A 20,171-nucleotide genomic window follows, 5' to 3' on the forward strand; every position below is an offset into this window, starting at 1 on the left:
ATGACAGTGATGGTAGAGATTATAGTGGTGGTGATGATGCCAGTGGTGGTGATGATGCCAGTGGTGATGATGAGGGTGATGACAGTGATGGTGGAGATGATGGTGGGAGACATGACAGTGGTGATGGAGATTATGGGAGGGATGACAGTAGTGGTGGTGGTGGTGAAGACAGTGGTGGTGTACATAACAGTGATGATGGGAATTGCAGTTGTTGTGGAGATGACATTGATGGCAGGGAAGACAGTGGTGGTAGAGATGACAGTGGTGATGGTGATTGACAGTGATGAAGGAGAGGACAGTAATGGTGGAGATGACAGCGTTGGTGATGATGACAGTGATGGTCAGGATGACAGTAATGGCGGAGATGACAGCGTTGGTGATGATGACAGTGATGGTCAGGATGACAGTGATGGTGGAGATGACAGTGATGGTGGACACAATAATAGTCTTGGTGATAACAGTGTTGGTGATAATGACAGCGATGGTGTGGATGATAGTAGTGGTAGAGATGACAGTGGTTATGGTGATGACAGTGATGGAGGAGAGGACTATGATGGTGGAGATGACAGTGGTGGTAGAGATGACAGTGATGGAGGAGAGGACTATGATGGTGGAGATGACAGTGGTGGTGGTGTTGACAGTGATGGGGGAGAGGACTATGATGGTGGAGATGACAGTGGTGGTAGAGATGACAGTGGGGGTGGTGTTGACAGTGATGGAGGAGAGGACTATGATGGTGGAGATGACAGTGGTGGTGGAGATGACAGTGGTGATGGTGATGACAGTGATGGAGGAGAGGACTATGATGGAGGAGATGACAGTGGTGGTGGAGATGACAGTGGTGATGGTGATGACAGTGATGGAGGAGAGGACTATGATGGAGGAGATGACAGTGGTGGTGGAGATGACAGTGGTGGTGGTGTTGACAGTGATGGAGGAGAGGACTATGATGAAGGAGATGACAGTGGTGGTAGAGATGACAGTGGTGGTGGTGTTGACAGTGATGGAGGAGAGGACTATGATGGTGGAGATGACAGTGGTGGTAGAGATGACAGTGGTGATGGTGATGACAGTGATGGAGGAGAGGACTATGATGGAGGAGATGACAGTGGTGGTAGAGATGACAGTGGTGATGGTGATGACAGTGATGGAGGAGAGGACTATGATGGTGGAGATGACAGTGGTGGTGGAGATGACAGTGGTGGTGGAGATGACAGTGGTGGTGGTGATGACAGTGATGGAGGAGAGGACTATGATGGTGGAGATGACAGTGGTGGTGGAGATGACAGTGGTGATGGTGATGACAGTGATGGAGGAGAGGACTATGATGGTGGAGATGACAGTGGTGGTAGAGATGACAGTGGTTATGGTGATGACAGTGATGGGGAGGACTATGATGGTGGAGATGACAGTGGTTATGGTGATGACAGTGATGGAGAGGACTATGATGGTGGAGATGACAGTGGTGGTGGAGATGACAGTGGTGATGGTGATGACAGTGATGGAGGAGAGGACTATGATGGTGGAGATGACAGTGGTGGTAGAGATGACAGTGGTGATGGTGATGACAGTGATGGAGGAGAGGACTATGATGAAGGAGATGACAGTGGTGGTAGAGATGACAGTGGTGGTGGTGTTGACAGTGATGGAGGAGAGGACTATGATGGTGGAGATGACAGTGGTGGTAGAGATGACAGTGGTGATGGTGATGACAGTGATGGAGGAGAGGACTATGATGGAGGAGATGACAGTGGTGGTAGAGATGACAGTGGTGATGGTGATGACAGTGATGGAGGAGAGGACTATGATGGTGGAGATGACAGTGGTGGTGGAGATGACAGTGGTGGTGGAGATGACAGTGGTGGTGGTGATGACAGTGATGGAGGAGAGGACTATGATGGTGGAGATGACAGTGGTGGTGGAGATGACAGTGGTGATGGTGATGACAGTGATGGAGGAGAGGACTATGATGGTGGAGATGACAGTGGTGGTAGAGATGACAGTGGTGATGGTGATGACAGTGATGGAGGAGAGGACTATGATGGTGGAGATGACAGTGGTGGTAGAGATGACAGTGGTGATGGTGATGACAGTGATGGAGGAGAGGACTATGATGGTGGAGATGACAGTGGTGGTAGAGATGACAGTGGGGGTGGTGATGACAGTGATGGAGGAGAGGACTATGATGGTGGAGATGACAGTGGTGGTAGAGATGACAGTGGGGGTGGTGTTGACAGTGATGGGGGAGAGGACTATGATGGTGGAGATGACAGTGGTGGTAGAGATGACAGTGGTGATGGTGATGACAGTGATGGAGGAGAGGACTATGATGGTGGAGATGACAGTGGTGGTAGAGATGACAGTGGTGATGGTGATGACAGTGATGGAGGAGAGGACTATGATGGTGGAGATGACAGTGGTGGTGGAGATGACAGTGGTGGTGGAGATGACAGTGGTGGTGGTGATGACAGTGATGGAGGAGAGGACTATGATGGTGGAGATGACAGTGGTGGTGGAGATGACAGTGGTGATGGTGATGACAGTGATGGAGGAGAGGACTATGATGGTGGAGATGACAGTGGTGGTAGAGATGACAGTGGTGATGGTGATGACAGTGATGGAGGAGAGGACTATGATGGAGGAGATGACAGTGGTGGTGGAGATGACAGTGGTTATGGTGATGACAGTGATGGAGGAGAGGACTATGATGGAGGAGATGACAGTGGTGGTAGAGATGACAGTGGTGGTGGTGTTGACAGTGATGGGGGAGAGGACTATGATGGTGGAGATGACAGTGGTGGTAGAGACGGCAGTGGTGATGGTGATGACAGTGATGGAGGAGAGGACTATGATGGTGGAGATGACAGTGGTGGTAGAGATGACAGTGGTGATGGTGATGACAGTGATGGAGGAGAGGACTATGATGGAGGAGATGACAGTGGTGGTGGAGATGACAGTGGTGGTGGTGTTGACAGTGATGGAGGAGAGGACTATGATGAAGGAGATGATAGTGGTGGTAGAGATGACAGTGGTGGTGGTGTTGACAGTGATGGAGGAGAGGACTATGAATGAGGAGATTACAGTGGTGGTAGAGATGACAGTGGTGATGGTGATGACAGTGATGGAGGAGAGGACTATGATGGTGGAGATGACAGTGGTGGTGGAGATGACAGTGGTGATGGTGATGACAGTGATGGAGGAGAGGACTATGATGGTGGAGATGACAGTGGTGGTGGAGATGACAGTGGTGGTGGTGATGACAGTGATGGAGGAGAGGACTATTATGGTGGAGATGACAGTGGTGGTAGAGATGACAGTGGTGGTGGTGATGACAGTGATGGAGAGGACTATGATGGTGGAGATGACAGTGGTGGTGGAGATGACAGTGGTGATGGTGATGACAGTGATGGAGGAGAGGACTATGATGGTGGAGATGACAGTGGTGGTGGAGATGACAGTGGTGGTGGTGATGACAGTGATGGAGGAGAGGACTATGATGGTGGAGATGACAGTGGTGGTAGAGATGACAGTGGTTATGGTGATGACAGTGATGGAGGAGAGGACTATGATGGTGGATATGACAGTGGTGGTAGAGATGACAGTGGGGGTGGTGTTGACAGTGATGGGGGAGAGGACTATGATGGTGGAGATGACAGTGGTGGTGGAGATGACAGTGGTGATGGTGATGACAGTGATGGAGGAGAGGACTATGATGGTGGAGATGACAGTGGTGGTAGAGATGACAGTGGTGATGGTGATGACAGTGATGGAGGAGAGGACTATGATGGTGGAGATGACAGTGGTGGTGGAGATGACAGTGGTGGTGGAGATGACAGTGGTGATGGTGATGACAGTGATGGAGGAGAGGACTATGATGGTGGAGATGACAGTGGTTGTAGAGATGACAGTGGTGATGGTGATGACAGTGATGGAGGAGAGGACTATGATGGTGGAGATGACAGTGGTGGTAGAGATGACAGTGGTGATGGTCATGACAGTGATGGAGGAGAGGACTATGATGGTGGAGATGACAGTGGTGGTGGAGATGACAGTGGTGATGGTGATGACAGTGATGGAGGAGAGGACTATGATGGTGGAGATTACAGTGGTGGTGGAGATGACAGTGGTGATGATGATGACCGTGATGGAGGAGAGGACTATGATGGTGTGGATGACAGTGATGGTAGAGATGACAGTGATCGTGGGGATGCCAGCAATTTTTCAAAGGAGATGATGTTGGATACAGAGTGATGTTGGCAGTGGTAGTGATGTTTACAATAGTTGAATTGGTAAAATTATGGCCTCAGCATGGTGCTGAGGGCGTTATGCGGAGGAAGCCACCCTTCTTGACCTGTGTGGTAGGATTCTGTCAGCGCAGACAGAAGAGTAGCCTTTATCTCTGATTCTGGAGGTTTGAGTCCTCTGACTAGGTCTGCAGAGCCTCCAGGATCAGTTTAGTTACTTCATGAGCCTCTCTTCCCTGTCCTGTTTGTGACAAGTTGAGACAACTGACCCAGAATAGATGTGAGCAGAAGTTAAATATCTATGCTCAACCAAGTTCTGGGCCTTGATTACCTGGACCCAATGTTTGATTACTGTGTGAGGCTACAGGTGATCATGGTCTGTTGCATATGCACACCCAAAATGACCACTGGACTGTCAGAGTCTTTAGTCCATCAGAGGAGCAGCCTCCACCACTGACTATGGAGGGCAGCACTGTGATGCTGGTCAACCCTTCCACGTTGGTTATCAACATCCACACAGACAGCCAGAACAGCTGTAGTGGACGGTGATGGGTACCTTGTGGTGGAGCCTTCCCACAGCTTCCCAGGCTCCTCAGCTTCCTTGTGCAGCTGGGCTCCTACACATCCAAGTGAGGCAGGGCCATATCCCCATCTCCAAGAGGACCCCTCGGATCCCAGACAGTGACAGGCCAGGGCTCTCTCCTGAACCAGGCACCAGCTGTGCTTCTGCCCCACTGTCCAGCTCTCCTCACTTTGGTAGCAACCAGTCCTTGCATTCTCCTCTGACTTAAATACTGGGACATGCCTTGGGAAGGGATTATTCTCCCATACTCACTACTGACCTATATCATTTTTATTATAATGTTGTGGGGATATGAACACATGCAGGGCCAAGCCATCCCAGACTATAAAGCCAGAGTAAATTGAAGCTCATTTACAATTAAAAACAAACAAAACTGCGAAACCAATAAAACTTAAATTTATAGCATTAATTTTACGGGGCAGGTGTTTCCCGGAGCCACATTACTGGAACGGGCTCCAGGGACAATGAGTACCTGCTGGTGCTTAGATAGTCTCTGTTCATTCAGTGGTGCCTGCAAGCACACGCTGAGGGCGTGGGCCTGGGATGCCGCTAATAACATGCGGCTCTGTTTTTGTTGTGATCACACCTCATATTTAACCCAGAGCCATCCCAGAAGGCACTTTTAATAGAGGTTTCTTGATAACCCGCTTAAGCTGTCTGCCTCACGTGCAGACAGCTTTGCCTTGCAGCCTGACAGGGCGTAATCCAATTACTGCAGGGCCAGGAGCAGAGAGAATCTTCATTGCATATTTACTGCCATCTCAGAGCTAATGAACTGCTGCCGGCAGGGAGTGGGGAGCAGCCAGCCAGCAGTATGTGGGGCTGGGGCTGTGGCTGCCTCCACCGTGGGCCACAGCAGGGCCCCCAACCCTTTGTGTGAGCCCTCATATGAAACTTCTCCAAGATCTGAATATATAAGCACATATATTCACACGGGGATAGCACTGGATGCTGGGGTTCCCTCTGGGCCACCCAGGAAGCACCACATTTGTTCTGGACCCTGTCAATGGGACACACTTAGGGAAGGTAGGAGGAGAGCACACTGAGCTCCTGAGTACCAACCCCACATTTGCTGCTGAAGAGAGCCTCATGGTCTTTTCACAGCAAGAAAAGCCGGAACCAAGGGATTGGGTCCCAGGACCCCAAGGGTGGCAGAAGTCGGAGGAAAGAAGGTTTGGGGTTGAGGTGCAGGGCCCTGGCCTATCCGTGCTGGCCATGTTCATGGCCCCTTGTCAGACTCTTCTACTTGGGGTGGATTGCTGGGGGCCAACCTCTGGAGGGTAGCTCCAAACAAAAGCTCTCACAACCAGTTCCCAAGCATTGCAACCGGAAAGTGCCACTCTGCTGGGATGCACACATGGTCAGACCTGCCTCGCCTCAGCCCCTATCTTGGGGGAAGCAAGCAGTGGCTGCCTCATTCACGACCTCCCCAAGCAGAGTGCCCCGTCTGCCTGTGGTGTACCTTCCAGGTGAGCAGCAAGCTACCAGGGGCAGGAAAAGAGAATCCACAGCCTACACCCCTTCCCCACTCCTAGGCATCTAGCGTGTGTCTAGGCCAGAAGAGAACAGAGTTCTGTCAGGAGCATGGGTATCATTAATGGGATTCAGATTTCTTTCAATAAAGAAGAATATAAAGTCATTTTATAACAAAACAAACTCCACAAGCTGCCCCCCTTCTGGAACCAGTCGAAACTTTGTGATGGTTTAAGCAGGTACATGGGTGGGAACAGAGAAATACACACCACGCTTTCCGCAGGTCACAGGCCCAGGGTTGCTTTGTCCACCGTCTCTTTGGTGTCATCCAACCTGTCTATCCACAAGGCCCTCCCACCTCAGGGCTGCCCTGTGAGGAGTACTGCCTTCCCTCACACACACTTCTCTCCCTCTGTGGCAGCCTTTGTCCCAGCCTTCACCTCTGCCCAGACTCCTAAAACCCAAATGAATGTCATGGTCTGATCTCGCCCCCACAGAAGGGATGTTTGACTGTTTGCATCAGATTGCCCAGGAACCATAACAACTCCAGAGCAAGAACCTGTGACGCCCCCTCCCCCCGCCCCATCCTTGTGATGCCCCCTTTCCTGACAGTCTACAGTGCCCTGCAGTGCTCTGAGTTCTGCCCACAGGGCAGTAGGCCCTCACCCATCAGGACTGGGCTCTGTGCTGCAGCAGCAGGTTCATCCTGAGGCTCAGAACACCCCGAGGCACTGGAGGTGTCCATAAGAGAGGCTCAGAGCAGTGGAGTGAGCAGGCTCTTCCACCACCCCCAGGACAGCGCATGCCGCCTGGGCAGCATGGCCTAGCAGGCACATGCTGTGGATTGGGTGTGCTCTCTGCCCACGCGTGTTTACACACTCAGCTGTGTGGCATGTGCTGCACTCACCTCCTCGTTGCTGGGTCAAACATCCAGGCAGAAACAGCTTATGGGGGGAAATGGCTTATTTCAGGCAGACACCTTCAGCATCAGAAGAAGCTGGCTCGCCTCTGTAGATGCATAGCCGAGAGTTGCCACCAAACAGCCAGCGAGCACTAACAGAGCTCCAGCTGCTGTCTACACACCTTAGGAATAGACTTGAGATGTACCCCCAAACGCAGCTTAGGGCTGAACCCCAAGATTGGCTCCCAGTGACATTTATCCTCCCCAGTAGGGCTGTGCCCGCTGGAGGTACAGGATTCAAGCTGAGTCTGGGGTCATCCCTTGAAAGCACTAGTGTGCATGGGAGTATCATATGTATGTTTTGTGTACATTCATGTCTGGCTATCCATGGGATACATGTACTCAGCATGTGTGTGTGTGTGGTATGCATGTGTATGTACACGTAATGGTATGTATATGTCTGCAGTGATGTGATATACACATATGAGCTCATGGTATGTGCCTATATGATGAAGGGACAAATGTGTATACATGTGTGTCGGCTGCACACAGTATCTGGGCAGAACCATGAACAGGGAGCCTCGTTACCTCTGGGGAAGCAAGTGTGTGGACACTGGGTGGTATCTTCACTGAGTCCCAGGCTGTGGCATCCACTGCTCATTCTTGAGTGTAGCCTCCCTCCTTCCCTGGCTATGTCTCACATTCACATCCTCTCTCTACCTGTTTAGAGGCGCCTGCCCTCTACCAGGTTTCTGGGGTGCATAAAACCCCATCACCTCACTGCCACAGACCACGCTCTGTGGTTATCACATGCTCTGGGATATGGCAGCTGGCTGCCCAGGGCACCACCCTAGCCACCTTCGCTCATACTCTTCAGGGATCCCCATCAACCCCTGGAGACAATCTCGATCTCCGGGGTCCGTCCCCTTTGCAGAGACATTCACCATCAGGGCCAGAGAGAGGCCTGCTCAGCCTGAGCCTGGGTGACTGAAGTTGTGAGGTGGGGCCATGAAAGGCCCCTTTGTATCTGGGACATGGCGGCCCGGCACTCTGCCACCCACTGCCTCTAGCAGGAAGTGGGCTGGGCAGATGAGCGGAGCTCCTTCGGGCAAACAAGAGGACTTGTGTCTGTAGCGCTGGCCCCAGCATCTACTGAGGGCTGGTTCTTAGGCATGTCCACCCAGGTCCAGGGACAGGGCAAGGCCAGGGACTCTGCTTGTCCATTCACACTGCATTTCAGGCATGCTGCTGTGTCCATGCACACACACATGCTGTACACGTGTGTGTGGACATGCACACGTGTAAATGAATAGTGTGTCTGCACCCGTGTGAGTATGCATATGTTGTGTGGATATGTGTGTTGTGAAGTGCATCCATGTGTGTGAGTGAATGTGCTGTGTATTTGTAGGCATGTACACATGAATGTATTGTGAAGATCTGTATACATGTGAGCATGTTTGATGCATGTATGTGTGTTGTGCACAAGTGTGTGCACTGTATTTCCTGAGTGTTGTGTGATGCATGTGTATGTACAACCTGTGTATGCACATGTGCAGTGAATATGAATGTGTGGATGTGCAGTATATTGGATTCTTGTACATTTGGGGAATGTACAAGTATGTGCTGCCTTTGTACATGTGTGTGTGCATGTGTGACTATGTCCTGTGCTTGTGTATGTGTACCTGCAAGTGTGCATTGTGTACATGTCTATGTTGATATGCTTGTTCATGTGTGCATTGTGTATGTACATTCACATATGGGTTTTGCTGTGCTTGCATAGGTGTGGTCGTGTACTATGTTCCTGTGTTTGTGCTCATGTATTTCATATGTCTACGCGTGTGTGAATGCATGTGCATACCTGTGTCTGGACAGGAATGTCACCCTTGCCCTAACCTGAGATCATCAGGACCCCTCCCTCGCTGCTCCCTTCCCTGAGCCTGCACACCACTATGCGTGTTGTCGCATGACATCGGGCTGACCCCAGTGTGTGCCTTGTCTTCTTAGCTCACACCAGAGTGTGGTGTGTGAGGGAAGCGGGGAGGCACAGGAGCGCAGCGCATGCTGTGGGAAATGTGGTCTAGTCCCAGGTAGTGCAGGGAAGGCTGAAGGCCTGGAGGACTTCTGCAGGGAGCAGGTTTAGCTAGGCCCACGAGAAGGAGTCTTAGGAGAACGGCAGCTGTGAGCCTGCACCTCACTCCTCGGGATGCTCTGGTGCTGCACGTCTAGAGGCTCTACCCACCACCCTCCCTCCAAAGTCTGGGTGACCCAGAGGAGATCCACCTTTGCCTGCCTCACAGGCCAGCCTGGATCTTCTTGGTACAGTCCTCCAGAGGCTGGAATTGTTCTGGGGGTCTCAGATCCCAGACCAGACAGAGCATCCTTGGCTTAAAGGACCCCAGATAGTATACAATAGAGTGGGATCTAAACCCATGCCTTTAGCCACTAGCTCTCCTGAACTTCCAAAGCCCACCCCTTGATGATGTGCCCCACAGACGGGCATACTAGGGCTGCCCTCTGGTGCTGCCAGCCTGCTTTACATGCTACAGCCTGTATTAAAAGTGGGTCTGAGGCTGGAGAGATGGCTTAGAGGTTAAGGCACTTGCCTGCAAAGCCTAAGGGCCCAAGTTCAATTCTCCCATATCCACATAAGACAATTGTACAAGGTGGCACATATGTCGAGTTTGTTTGCAGTGGCTGGAGGCCCTAGTGTGCCCATTTTCTGTCTGTCTGCCTCCTTTGCTCTCATTTAAATAAATATTTAAATAGTGGGTGCTTGCATCACTCTTGTAGCTGGAGTGTCCCCTCCCGTGACAGACGGTTCTGCTCGTGGCTTGTCAGTGAGGCGAAGTCGGCATGTCCCAGCTCCACAGGGTGTCCCTCCTGTGGCGGAGCTGCGCGTCCAGGTGAGCGCGAAGGCATGCTCGTAGCACAGGCACGCGCTTTCGCTTGCTGAGGGGTTTCTCAGGTACGGCGGATGGGAGGAGAGCCAGGGCGTGGGTGTCAAGCCTGTCACTCATTTGCAGGATCCAGGCTTGTATTTGTTGGCATCTGAAATTTTTCTCACCATCTTTTACTGTCACCAAAAATGGCACATCAGGGGTGGGAGAAGCAGCTGCAGGTGACTTGGCACAATGGATGAGCAGATAGGGACAGGTGTGTGACACCAGCCAGCGCCCCTCGCCCACAGCCACCTGTGCTGCGGTTGACAGGAGCCCTGAAGGATGGCTGTGGCACAACACCTGACATTTGGTGACATTTTGGAGCCAAGTCGAAGTAAGCCAGTTGGTTCCTGTCCCAGTGCCCCTTGGGAGCAGCTGTGTTCTCCTCTCCCAGGAACACTGCTGTGACCCTCACAAGGAATAGTTTTCCACAGTCAACTTCAGCTGGGCAAAGGGCAATAGCCAGTCAGCTCAGGCTTACTTCTGAAAGTGCCTCAGACAAAAGGCTCACTGAGACATTTATTTCCCAGCTCTGGTGGCTGGATGTTCAAGACCACAGGGCTCATTTCTGGTGAGAGCACCATTTTTGTTTCTGTTTTTATTTATTTATTCATTTATTTATTTTTATTTATGTGCATGCGCACATGTGCACACACTCGCCACGGCATCAATGTGGACATCAGCACAATCTCCAGGTGATTGTGCTCTACCTTCTCTGAGACACGGCCTCTTACTACTGCAGACGAGCATCCGATTAGCTGGTCTGCAAGCTCCAGATTCTGCTGCCTCCGTCTCCCATTGTCATAGGCAAGTGAATGTCACAGATGAGATGCGAGCACCACTTTACGTGGGCGCTGGGGAATTGAACTTGGGCCACAGGCTTCGCAAGCAAATAAGTGCCACTGAACACAGCCATTTCCCCAACCTGTGGCCCTTTCTTGTCTTGCAGATGGCTGTCTTCACTCAGAGGAGGAAAGTTTGAGAAAAGTTCTTGGCTTTCTCTTGTAAGACCACTAGTGCCATAAGATTTGGGGCCCATCCTTATGATCTCATTCAAGCCTAACTACTTCTTAAAGCTTCCGCCTCCAAATGCAAGAGTTAGGGCTTCTGTTTGTGAATTTGTGTGTATCTCTAGCCATGGCCTGGAAAGAACTGGTCTAGAATCCTGGGTGTTGGACAGCCCACCTTGCCAAAGGCTGATATAAAGACTACAAATTGAGATGAGGTGGGATGGACAGCACACCCCACAGGTTCCTCTTCTGTGCCTGTGCAGGCATGACTAATCAATCCCAAGATAACTGTTTACTCCATGTGTTTTCTCAGACAGTCCCTCCTGGTCTCATAGACTTGCCAAGGGGAGCTCATAACAGTATGTGGGGCACCCTCCCTAAGTGTTTTCTAAACTGTTCCCTGGCCTCCCAGAGCCACATTTCTGGGAGTGACCTTAAGACACATGCCTTCGTGGGGTAAGTACTTGCCTGTGCCCCGTCACATTGCCAGTGCTAGTTCAGGCCAGATGGTGCCTGTGTGGGAACTTCAGGGATGCTTGATAACAATTATCAAGGTGTCAGAATGATGGGATGGCTGTCCAGCAGTGATCCTCCTGTGCAGGGCCATGCACACAACTGGGAACCAGCCTGACCACTCAGCTGAAGGACTCCTCAGGCTCATAGGCACACAGCAGCCACATGCATTGTGGGAAATAATGGAGCTGTTTTCCCAGGCAAGAATGCTTTAGCTGCATCTCTAGTCATTGCCAATCCAATACCCTGTGCATAGTGGGAAGGAAAGACCAAGAGTTACCTGGGGAAGCCCTGTGAGAGAACAGGGTGGAGCCAGGCTGGTGGGGCTGTAGTCCTCTTTTGCCTGGGCTGGGAAGGCTTCTGCAGCCTGAGCCTCTTGAAGGTAACACAGCTGCCTTCTCTTTGCACCTCGGAGCCCATCAGAGCATGGGGCCACAGGAAGGGGAATCAAATAGGTTTGTGAGGACTCCTACTCTCCAGCACCCAGGGGAGACAAGCTTCATGCCTATGTTTGGGACTGATCTTAGGGTGGCTGAGGAGTAAGACTGGAGTCCACCCAAGCCCTCCTGGCATGGGAGTAGATGTGTCAGCTGTCAGGGCCACCCCTTGCATTTAGTGAGGGACATATATGCCAATGGGACAGAAGCATGGCCACTCTTGTCTCGGTCTCTCGTGACCATGGGCCCCAAGGTTTGAAGAGAGTTGTTTGTGTCATGAAAAATCTAGCGTTTCCTCCAGTCTCTCTGACCTTGGGTGGAAGTTGGGAGTGGATCACTGTGTAACTTCCAGGGGATGGCGTCCAACCCAGCCACTATGTCTGTTACATGCCCATCACTGTGCTGAAGTATGTGACAGAACAACCTTGGAGGAAGGGTTCACTGTGCATCATGGTTGCAGAGAGTCCAGGGCATCCTGGTGGTGGGAATGGCGACACAGGAGAACTGCTCGCTTCATGAGAACCACTGTGGAACAGAGACACAGAATATGGCCACTTGGCCACCTTCCTCTTTTTTCCCATTCTATTCTGTCCAGGCTTCTGGCTCACACTGGGCTAGTCCCCTTGGGTTAGTACTGTGTGTGCCGCCGTATCCTAGGCGACCCTGACTGCTGCAGTCACCCTAAGCCCGTGCTTTCTTTCTGGACTCTAAGCCTCGTTTATGGGTCGTGTGTGTGTGTGTGTGCATGCAGGTGCACATGTTTTCACATAGATGTGGAAGCTGGAACACAGCCTCAGGTGTCACTCCTCAGAAGTGATCTCCATCTTTTTTGTAAAATATTTTTATTTGCAAGAAAAGAGAGAAAAAGAATGAGCACACTAGGGCTTCTAGTCACAGCAGATGAACTGCAGATGCATATGCCACTTTGTGCATCTGGCTTTATGTGAGAACTGGGGAATTGAACCTGGGTCGTTTAGGCTTTGCTGGCAAGTACCTTAACTGCCAAGTCATCTCTCCAGTCCACCATCCATCTTTTTTCAGACAGTCTGTCATTTGCCTGGCACTTACCAAGTAGGCTAGACTGGTTGGCCAAAGAACCTCGGGGACCCTCTTTCCCTGCTTCCCCAGAACTGGCATTACAGACACACACCACCATGCTCCATATCTTTACATGAGTTTTGCAGATCCAACCTTAGGTCCTCAGGCTTACAAAGATAAGCACTTTACTGACTGAGCCACTTCCCCAGCCCTGGGTCTCCTCTTTTAAGTGTAACCACACGGCTGAGAAGTGAAGTGCCTGGAGAGGAGGATGAGCAGGTAACAGATGATTCCAATAATGAGATTACCAGCTGCATTCTGGCTTCCAGGCCTCTCACAGAGCATTCCTGCCTGCCAGGTTCTACAGCCACAAGCCAGTGGGTTTCCAGGGGAGTGAAGGGTGGTTCTCTGTGTGGAAGAAATCCATGTGAGCTTTGGTGTCCTTTGTTGCTGTAGTCTGGTCATCTCTCCACTGTCAACTTTCTGTAATGGACCTCCACCAGCCCCCGTTCTGCAGGGTCCGGTGCTCACTAGGACCAAGGCCCATCAGTGCAGGAGTCTGAGTCAACCAGTGTGTGCAGATGATCATTCAGTGGAGGACATGATCACTGTAGAATCCACCACTTGCTCTTGGGCCTCACTCCTTGACACTAAGCAAGTCCTCCTGTGGACAGCCATCTCCATGCACCAGAAAAGTGGCCCCAACCTGTTCCTGACAAAGCAGAGAACCAGGCTGTCACCCCTCCATGAAGGGTCCCTGGGACTGGCCTATGAAAATGTGCCCAGCACCCTCGAGCACAGTTTACTGTTGTGACTAATAGTGGGCAGACCCAGACTAATAGTGGCTTTGAGAGTGAGGCCTAGAGAGGAAGGTGCGGTACGTGGTCAGCCTGCCGACCAACAGCCACTAAATGGCCTGGTGCAGTTCAGAGGCCGTGTGTGGTGCCATGCGAGTGGGTGGCTCCTCTGGGTGATGTTCAGGCACCAGGCCCAGCGTTGGGACCCAGTAATTGGTGAGGCCAGCAGGCAGGGAGCAGTGCACTGACGGCTGTCCTCTCTCCCACAGCACGTATTATCAAGACAAAGCAGTGGTGTGACATGCTCCCCTGCCTGGAGGGGGAAGGCTGCGACTTGTTAATCAACCGGTCAGGCTGGACGTGCACACAACCTGGAGGACGGATAAAGACCACTACGGTACGTGGTCCCTTTCTGTTTTTGTGGGAGTGCTGGGGAAGAGTGAGCAGCTGTAAATGTTAGAGCCCTCAGGGGTGTGCCCAGCACAAGATGCAGTGAGGACAGGTGGTAGCTAGCGGCTCCTCCTCATGCAGAAGAACACCAGCGACATATCTTTCCCTCCTCCCTACCGGGGCTAAATCCCAGAGATCGTCCTCCAATCAGATTGCCCCTGGGTGCACACTGGCCATGCCACTTGGCAAATATCCACTCAGCCCAGAAAAGAAATTGACACCCGTGAGTATTGATGGTAGTGAGAACTGCCTGTCTCTGGGGCATGACGCGCCTGGGGCCTGAGGACAAGCTTGTGCACCTCACCTGGGGCCAAGGGAACCTTCCAGAGTCAGCTTGGGATTGTCCAAGGCCATGCTGCTGCTCCAGGCTTGGCAGGGTGGTAGCTGGTGGATCCCAGCAGCCCCCCGGGCAGTAAAGGCCCTTCCTATTCCACTGAATAGGACACACTTTGGACTGTCCAGAAGCCTTAGCAGACATGGTCCCTAGAACTGCCTTTTCCATAGATGAGGACGCACAAAGGAAGCTGCACCTCAAAGATCGGTACACAGCCCGGTCGCTGGGAGAATGCCCCTGCAGTGCCTGTCACAGGGAGCCCTCGTCTATGTGGACATGGCCCTAGGTCCCAAGGAGGCTGAGATCCACAGGCTGGGACTTCCACCCCAATGTGGCCCTTCCTCCCTTCTCAGAAAGCTGAGACTGGAATGCTGTGATCATTGTGCCATGGTCCAGGCTCTGTGTCATTGAATTGTGACGTCAGGGGTGTTGAGGCTGTGGAAGAATCTGGAAAGCCCCCTTAGGTATTCCAGTCTTCTCCAAAGATTGCCAAGGATGGAGAAGTGGGCTACAGTCCCCTCAAGACTGGACCTTAAGAAAACCCAGTTCTTCCTGCTCTTGCTACCAAACCAAGGACACAAATGGAATGTGGTAGAATTTATTCCAAAGTCCATATGCTGTGGCTGCTCCAGAGAGAGAGCCACAGCCCCCTGATGTGATTGGCCAGGCAGCAGATTGGGTCTGACCGAGCATGGTTAGGGACCCAACATAAAGCTCTCAGGTGGCAGGCTAGGGAAGTCTTCTGCAAGCCTGGCTGCCTAAGGGCTCATGTGCGCCTGGACTTCAGCCTCGGCTTCAGTGATAGCCCAGCATGTCCTGAGAGCCCATACCCTGAGCACGGCTGGACAGAAAGCATGTTGACCAGACACCAGGCTTCAGTGAACAGGACAGCAGGTGACCACTTGCACTGTTTGGGCTTGGGTCCTGCAGGCTGATTATGCCTCCAGCAGCCCAGGCAGAGTTCTTCTGGGTCCTTCCCTGCCACTTCCCCTCATGTGCACAGGTGGGGTGACATCTAAGGTTTTTTGCTGACTTCAGGAGAGTAGGAGGAGTTTCTTATTCCAGAGTTGTCTCATCTGAGTCCTTTTGAGAAATCAAGACCCGAGGACACACAGCTCAATGGATAGCATAGTCCTGTCCCTATCAGTGACCCTGAGTGACATTGATGTACATGGAAGGAAGGAGGCAGGGACAGTCTTTTGTAGAAAAAGTCCAGACCTTTTGCCTAAATACTCTAGCCCCCTGGATTCCCACCTGGAAGAGATAGGGCTAGGTCCCTTTTCAGGTACACACAATGTTTACCTGCTAGGTAAAGCCCACATCTCCTCTCAGGTATGAGTTCAGCAGGTAAGGAACAAACCCAGAGCCTGAGGCCACCTCTGGTCCTTGGGATGGCACAAGACCCTCAAGCCTATCCCAACTCTGCACTGACGCATGGAGGGCAATGGACATGTGACTCCTTTCTTGGCCTCAGTTTCCACCACTGGAATCCTGGTGGACGTGGCTGAGTCCTGTACATGAGTATGGGGCCCTCAGCGAACCTGAAGCCACAGGTGAGAGCAACTCTAATCTTCACTCTGGCTGGTCTCAGCCCCCTCCCAGAGCCCTTGAGGGCTGGGTCTGATGAGCCACTGTGGCCTGTACAAAGCAGAGCCCAGCACAGAAGCCCCCACATGTGCAGCTTGCACACCTGGCCGCTGTGGTCTGAGGTGGGTCCCAGCATCGGCCACGCGCAGCAGCACAGTGGGTCCTCACTGGCCCTGGGCCTGCCCGTTGCAAACTTCCCACTGTCCTCCTGAGCAGCCACCAGCTCTGTGATGGGAGCACGGCCTATCTCTTCACCCCAGCACACCACACCTCTGCTTGCCCCTTGAGGAAGCCCCTCCTCCATGGCAGGATTCCCAGTGGTGGTCAGCACATAGCCACCTCCCTGCTTCAGGATCCAGCTTTACAGACACCCAGGTTTGCTGCAGAATTCACAGGGCAGAAAGGAAGGAACTGTGAGCATTCACAGTGGGCAGGGGCACTATGTGGGCAGAACCATGTGAGAGGAAGGGTTGTGAGAGCTCACAGTGGACAGGGGACACTATGTGGACAGAACCATGTGAAAGGAAGGGTTGTGAGCACCCACAGTGGACAGGGGACACTATGTGGACAGAACCATGTGAGAGGAAGGGCTGTGAGCGCCCACAGTGGACAGGGGCACTATGTGGACAGGACCATGTGAGAGGAAGGGCTGTGAGCGCCCAGAGTGGACAGGGGCACTATGTGGGCAGAACCATGTGAGAGGAAGGGCTGTGAGCACCCACAGTGGACAGGGGCACTATGTGGGCAGAACCATGTGAGAGGAAGGGCTGTGAGCGCCCACAGTGGACAGGGGCACTATGTGGACAGAACCATGTGAGAGGAAGGGTTGTGAGCGCCCACAGTGGACAGGGGCACTATGTGGACAGAACCATGTGAGAGGAGGGGTTGTGAGCGCCCACAGTGGACAGGGGACACTATGTGGACAGAACCATGTGAGAGTAAGGGTTGTGAGCGCCCACAGTGGACAGGGGCACTATGTGGACAGAACCATGTGAGAGGAGGGGTTGTGAGTGCTCACAGTGGACAGGGGCACTATGTGGACAGAACCATGTGAGAAGAAGTGTTGTGAACACCCACAGTGGACAGGGACACTATGTGGAGAGAACCATGTGAGAGGAAGGGTTGTGAGCACCCACAGTGGACAGGGGACACTATGTGGACAGAACCATGTGAGAGGAAGGGTTGTGAGCGCCCACAGTGGACAGGGACACTATGTGGACAGAACCATGTGAGAGGAAGGGTTGTGAGTGCCCACAGTGGATAGGGACACTATGTGGACAGAACCATGTGAGAGGAAGGGCTGTGAGCACCCACAGTGGACAGGGACACTATGTGGACAGAACCATGTGAGAGGAAGGGTTGTGAGCACCCACAGTGGACAGGGGCACTATGTGGACAGAACCATGTGAGAGGAAGGGCTGTGAGCGCCCACAGTGGACAGGGGACACTATGTGGGCAGAACCATGTGAGAGGAAGGGTTGTGAGCACCCACAGTGGACAGGGGCACTATGTGGACAGAACCATGTGAGAGGAAGGGTTGTGAGCACTCACAGTGGACAGGGGACACTATGTGGACAGAACCATGTGAGAGGAAGGGTTGTGAGCGCCCTCAGTGGACAGGGACACTATGTGGACAGAACCATTTGAGAGGAAGGGTTGTGAGCGCCCACAGTGGACAGGGGACACTATGTGAAGAGAACCATGTGAGAGGAAGGGCTGTGAGCAGTCACAGTGGCCAGGGGCACTATGTGGGCAGAACCATGTGAGAGGAAGGGTTGTGAGTGCCCACAGTGGACAGGGGACACTATGTGGAGAGAACCATGTGAGGGGAAGGGCTGTGAGCACTCACAGTGGACAGGGGACACTATGTGGACAGAACCATGTGAGAGGAAGGGCTGTGAGTGCTCACAGTGGACAGGGACACTATGTGGACAGAACCATGTGAGAGGAAGGGCTGTGAGCACTCACAGTGGCCAGGGGACACTATGTGGAGAAGACCATGTTAGAGGAAGGGCTGTGAGCGCCCACAGTGGACAGGGGACACTATGTGGAGAGAACCATGTGAGAGGAAGGGCTGTGAGTGCCCACAGTGGACAGGGGACACTATGTGGATCGAACCATGTGAAAGGAAGGGTTGTGAGCGCCCACAGTGGACAGGGACACTATGTGGACAGAACCATGTGAGAGGAAGGGTTGTGAGCACTCACAGTGGACAGGGACACTATGTGGACAGAACCATGTGAGAGGAAGGGTTGTGAGCACTCACAGTGGACAGGGACACTATGTGGACAGAACCATGTGAGAGGAAGGGTTGTGAGCGCCCACAGTGGACAGGGGCACTATGTGGACAGAACCATGTGAGAGGAAGGGCTGTGAGCACTCACAGTGGACAGGGACACTATGTGGAGAGAACCATGTGAGAGGAAGTGTTGTGAACGCCCACAGTGGACAGGGACACTATGTGGAGAGAACCATGTGAGAGGAAGGGTTGTGAGCACCCACAGTGGACAGGGGACACTATGTGGACAGAACCATGTGAGAGGAAGGGTTGTGAGCGCCCACAGTGGACAGGGACACTATGTGGACAGAACCATGTGAGAGGAAGGGTTGTGAGCGCCCACAGTGGATAGGGACACTATGTGGACAGAACCATGTGAGAGGAAGGGCTGTGAGCACCCACAGTGGACAGGGACACTATGTGGACAGAACCATGTGAGAGGAAGGGTTGTGAGCACCCACAGTGGACAGGGGCACTATGTGGACAGAACCATGTGAGAGGAAGGGCTGTGAGCGCCCACAGTGGACAGGGGACACTATGTGGGCAGAACCATGTGAGAGGAAGGGTTGTGAGCACCCACAGTGGACAGGGGCACTATGTGGACAGAACCATGTGAGAGGAAGGGTTGTGAGCACTCACAGTGGACAGGGGACACTATGTGGACAGAACCATGTGAGTGGAAGGGTTGTGAGCGCCCACAGTGGACAGGGACACTATGTGGACAGAACCATTTGAGAGGAAGGGTTGTGAGCGCCCACAGTGGACAGGGGACACTATGTGAAGAGAACCATGTGAGAGGAAGGGCTGTGAGCAGTCACAGTGGCCAGGGGCACTATGTGGGCAGAACCATGTGAGAGGAAGGGTTGTGAGTGCCCACAGTGGACAGGGGACACTATGTGGAGAGAACCATGTGAGGGGAAGGGCTGTGAGCACTCACAGTGGACAGGGGACACTATGTGGACAGAACCATGTGAGAGGAAGGGCTGTGAGTGCTCACACTGGACAGGGACACTATGTGGAGAGAACCATGTGAGAGGAAGGGCTGTGAGCACTCACAGTGGCCAGGGGACACTATGTGGAGAAGACCATGTTAGAGGAAGGGCTGTGAGCGCCCACAGTGGACAGGGGACACTATGTGGAGAGAACCATGTGAGAGGAAGGGCTGTGAGTGCCCACAGTGGACAGGGGACACTATGTGGATCGAACCATGTGAAAGGAAGGGTTGTGAGCGCCCACATTGGACAGGGACACTATGTGGACAGAACCATGTGAGAGGAAGGGTTGTGAGCACTCACAGTGGACAGGGGACACTATGTGGACAGAACCATGTGAGAGGAAGGGTTGTGAGCGCCCACAGTGGACAGGGACACTATGTGGACAGAACCATTTGAGAGGAAGGGTTGTGAGCGCCCACAGTGGACAGGGGACACTATGTGAAGAGAACCATGTGAGAGGAAGGGCTGTGAGCAGTCACAGTGGCCAGGGGCACTATGTGGGCAGAACCATGTGAGAGGAAGGGTTGTGAGTGCCCACAGTGGACAGGGGACACTATGTGGAGAGAACCATGTGAGGGGAAGGGCTGTGAGC

At 52.7% G+C, this 20,171-nt stretch overlaps 1 protein-coding gene across 2 annotated transcripts in view; it reads left to right on the forward strand.

The window, feature by feature from the left end:
- Positions 1 to 20,171, forward strand: part of Tafa5 (TAFA chemokine like family member 5) — a 219,918-nt gene that overhangs the window by 167,902 nt on the left and 31,845 nt on the right. For both annotated transcript variants that reach the window (XM_045153629.1, XM_004650396.2), the window contains exon 3: positions 14,205 to 14,332. In XM_045153629.1, the coding sequence (XP_045009564.1) occupies positions 14,205 to 14,332 (128 nt within the window). The remainder of the gene's footprint in view (positions 1 to 14,204; positions 14,333 to 20,171) is intronic.

The sequence above is a fragment of the Jaculus jaculus genome, chromosome 6 (genome assembly GCF_020740685.1).
Source record: "Jaculus jaculus isolate mJacJac1 chromosome 6, mJacJac1.mat.Y.cur, whole genome shotgun sequence".
Lineage (NCBI taxonomy): Eukaryota > Metazoa > Chordata > Mammalia > Rodentia > Dipodidae > Jaculus > Jaculus jaculus.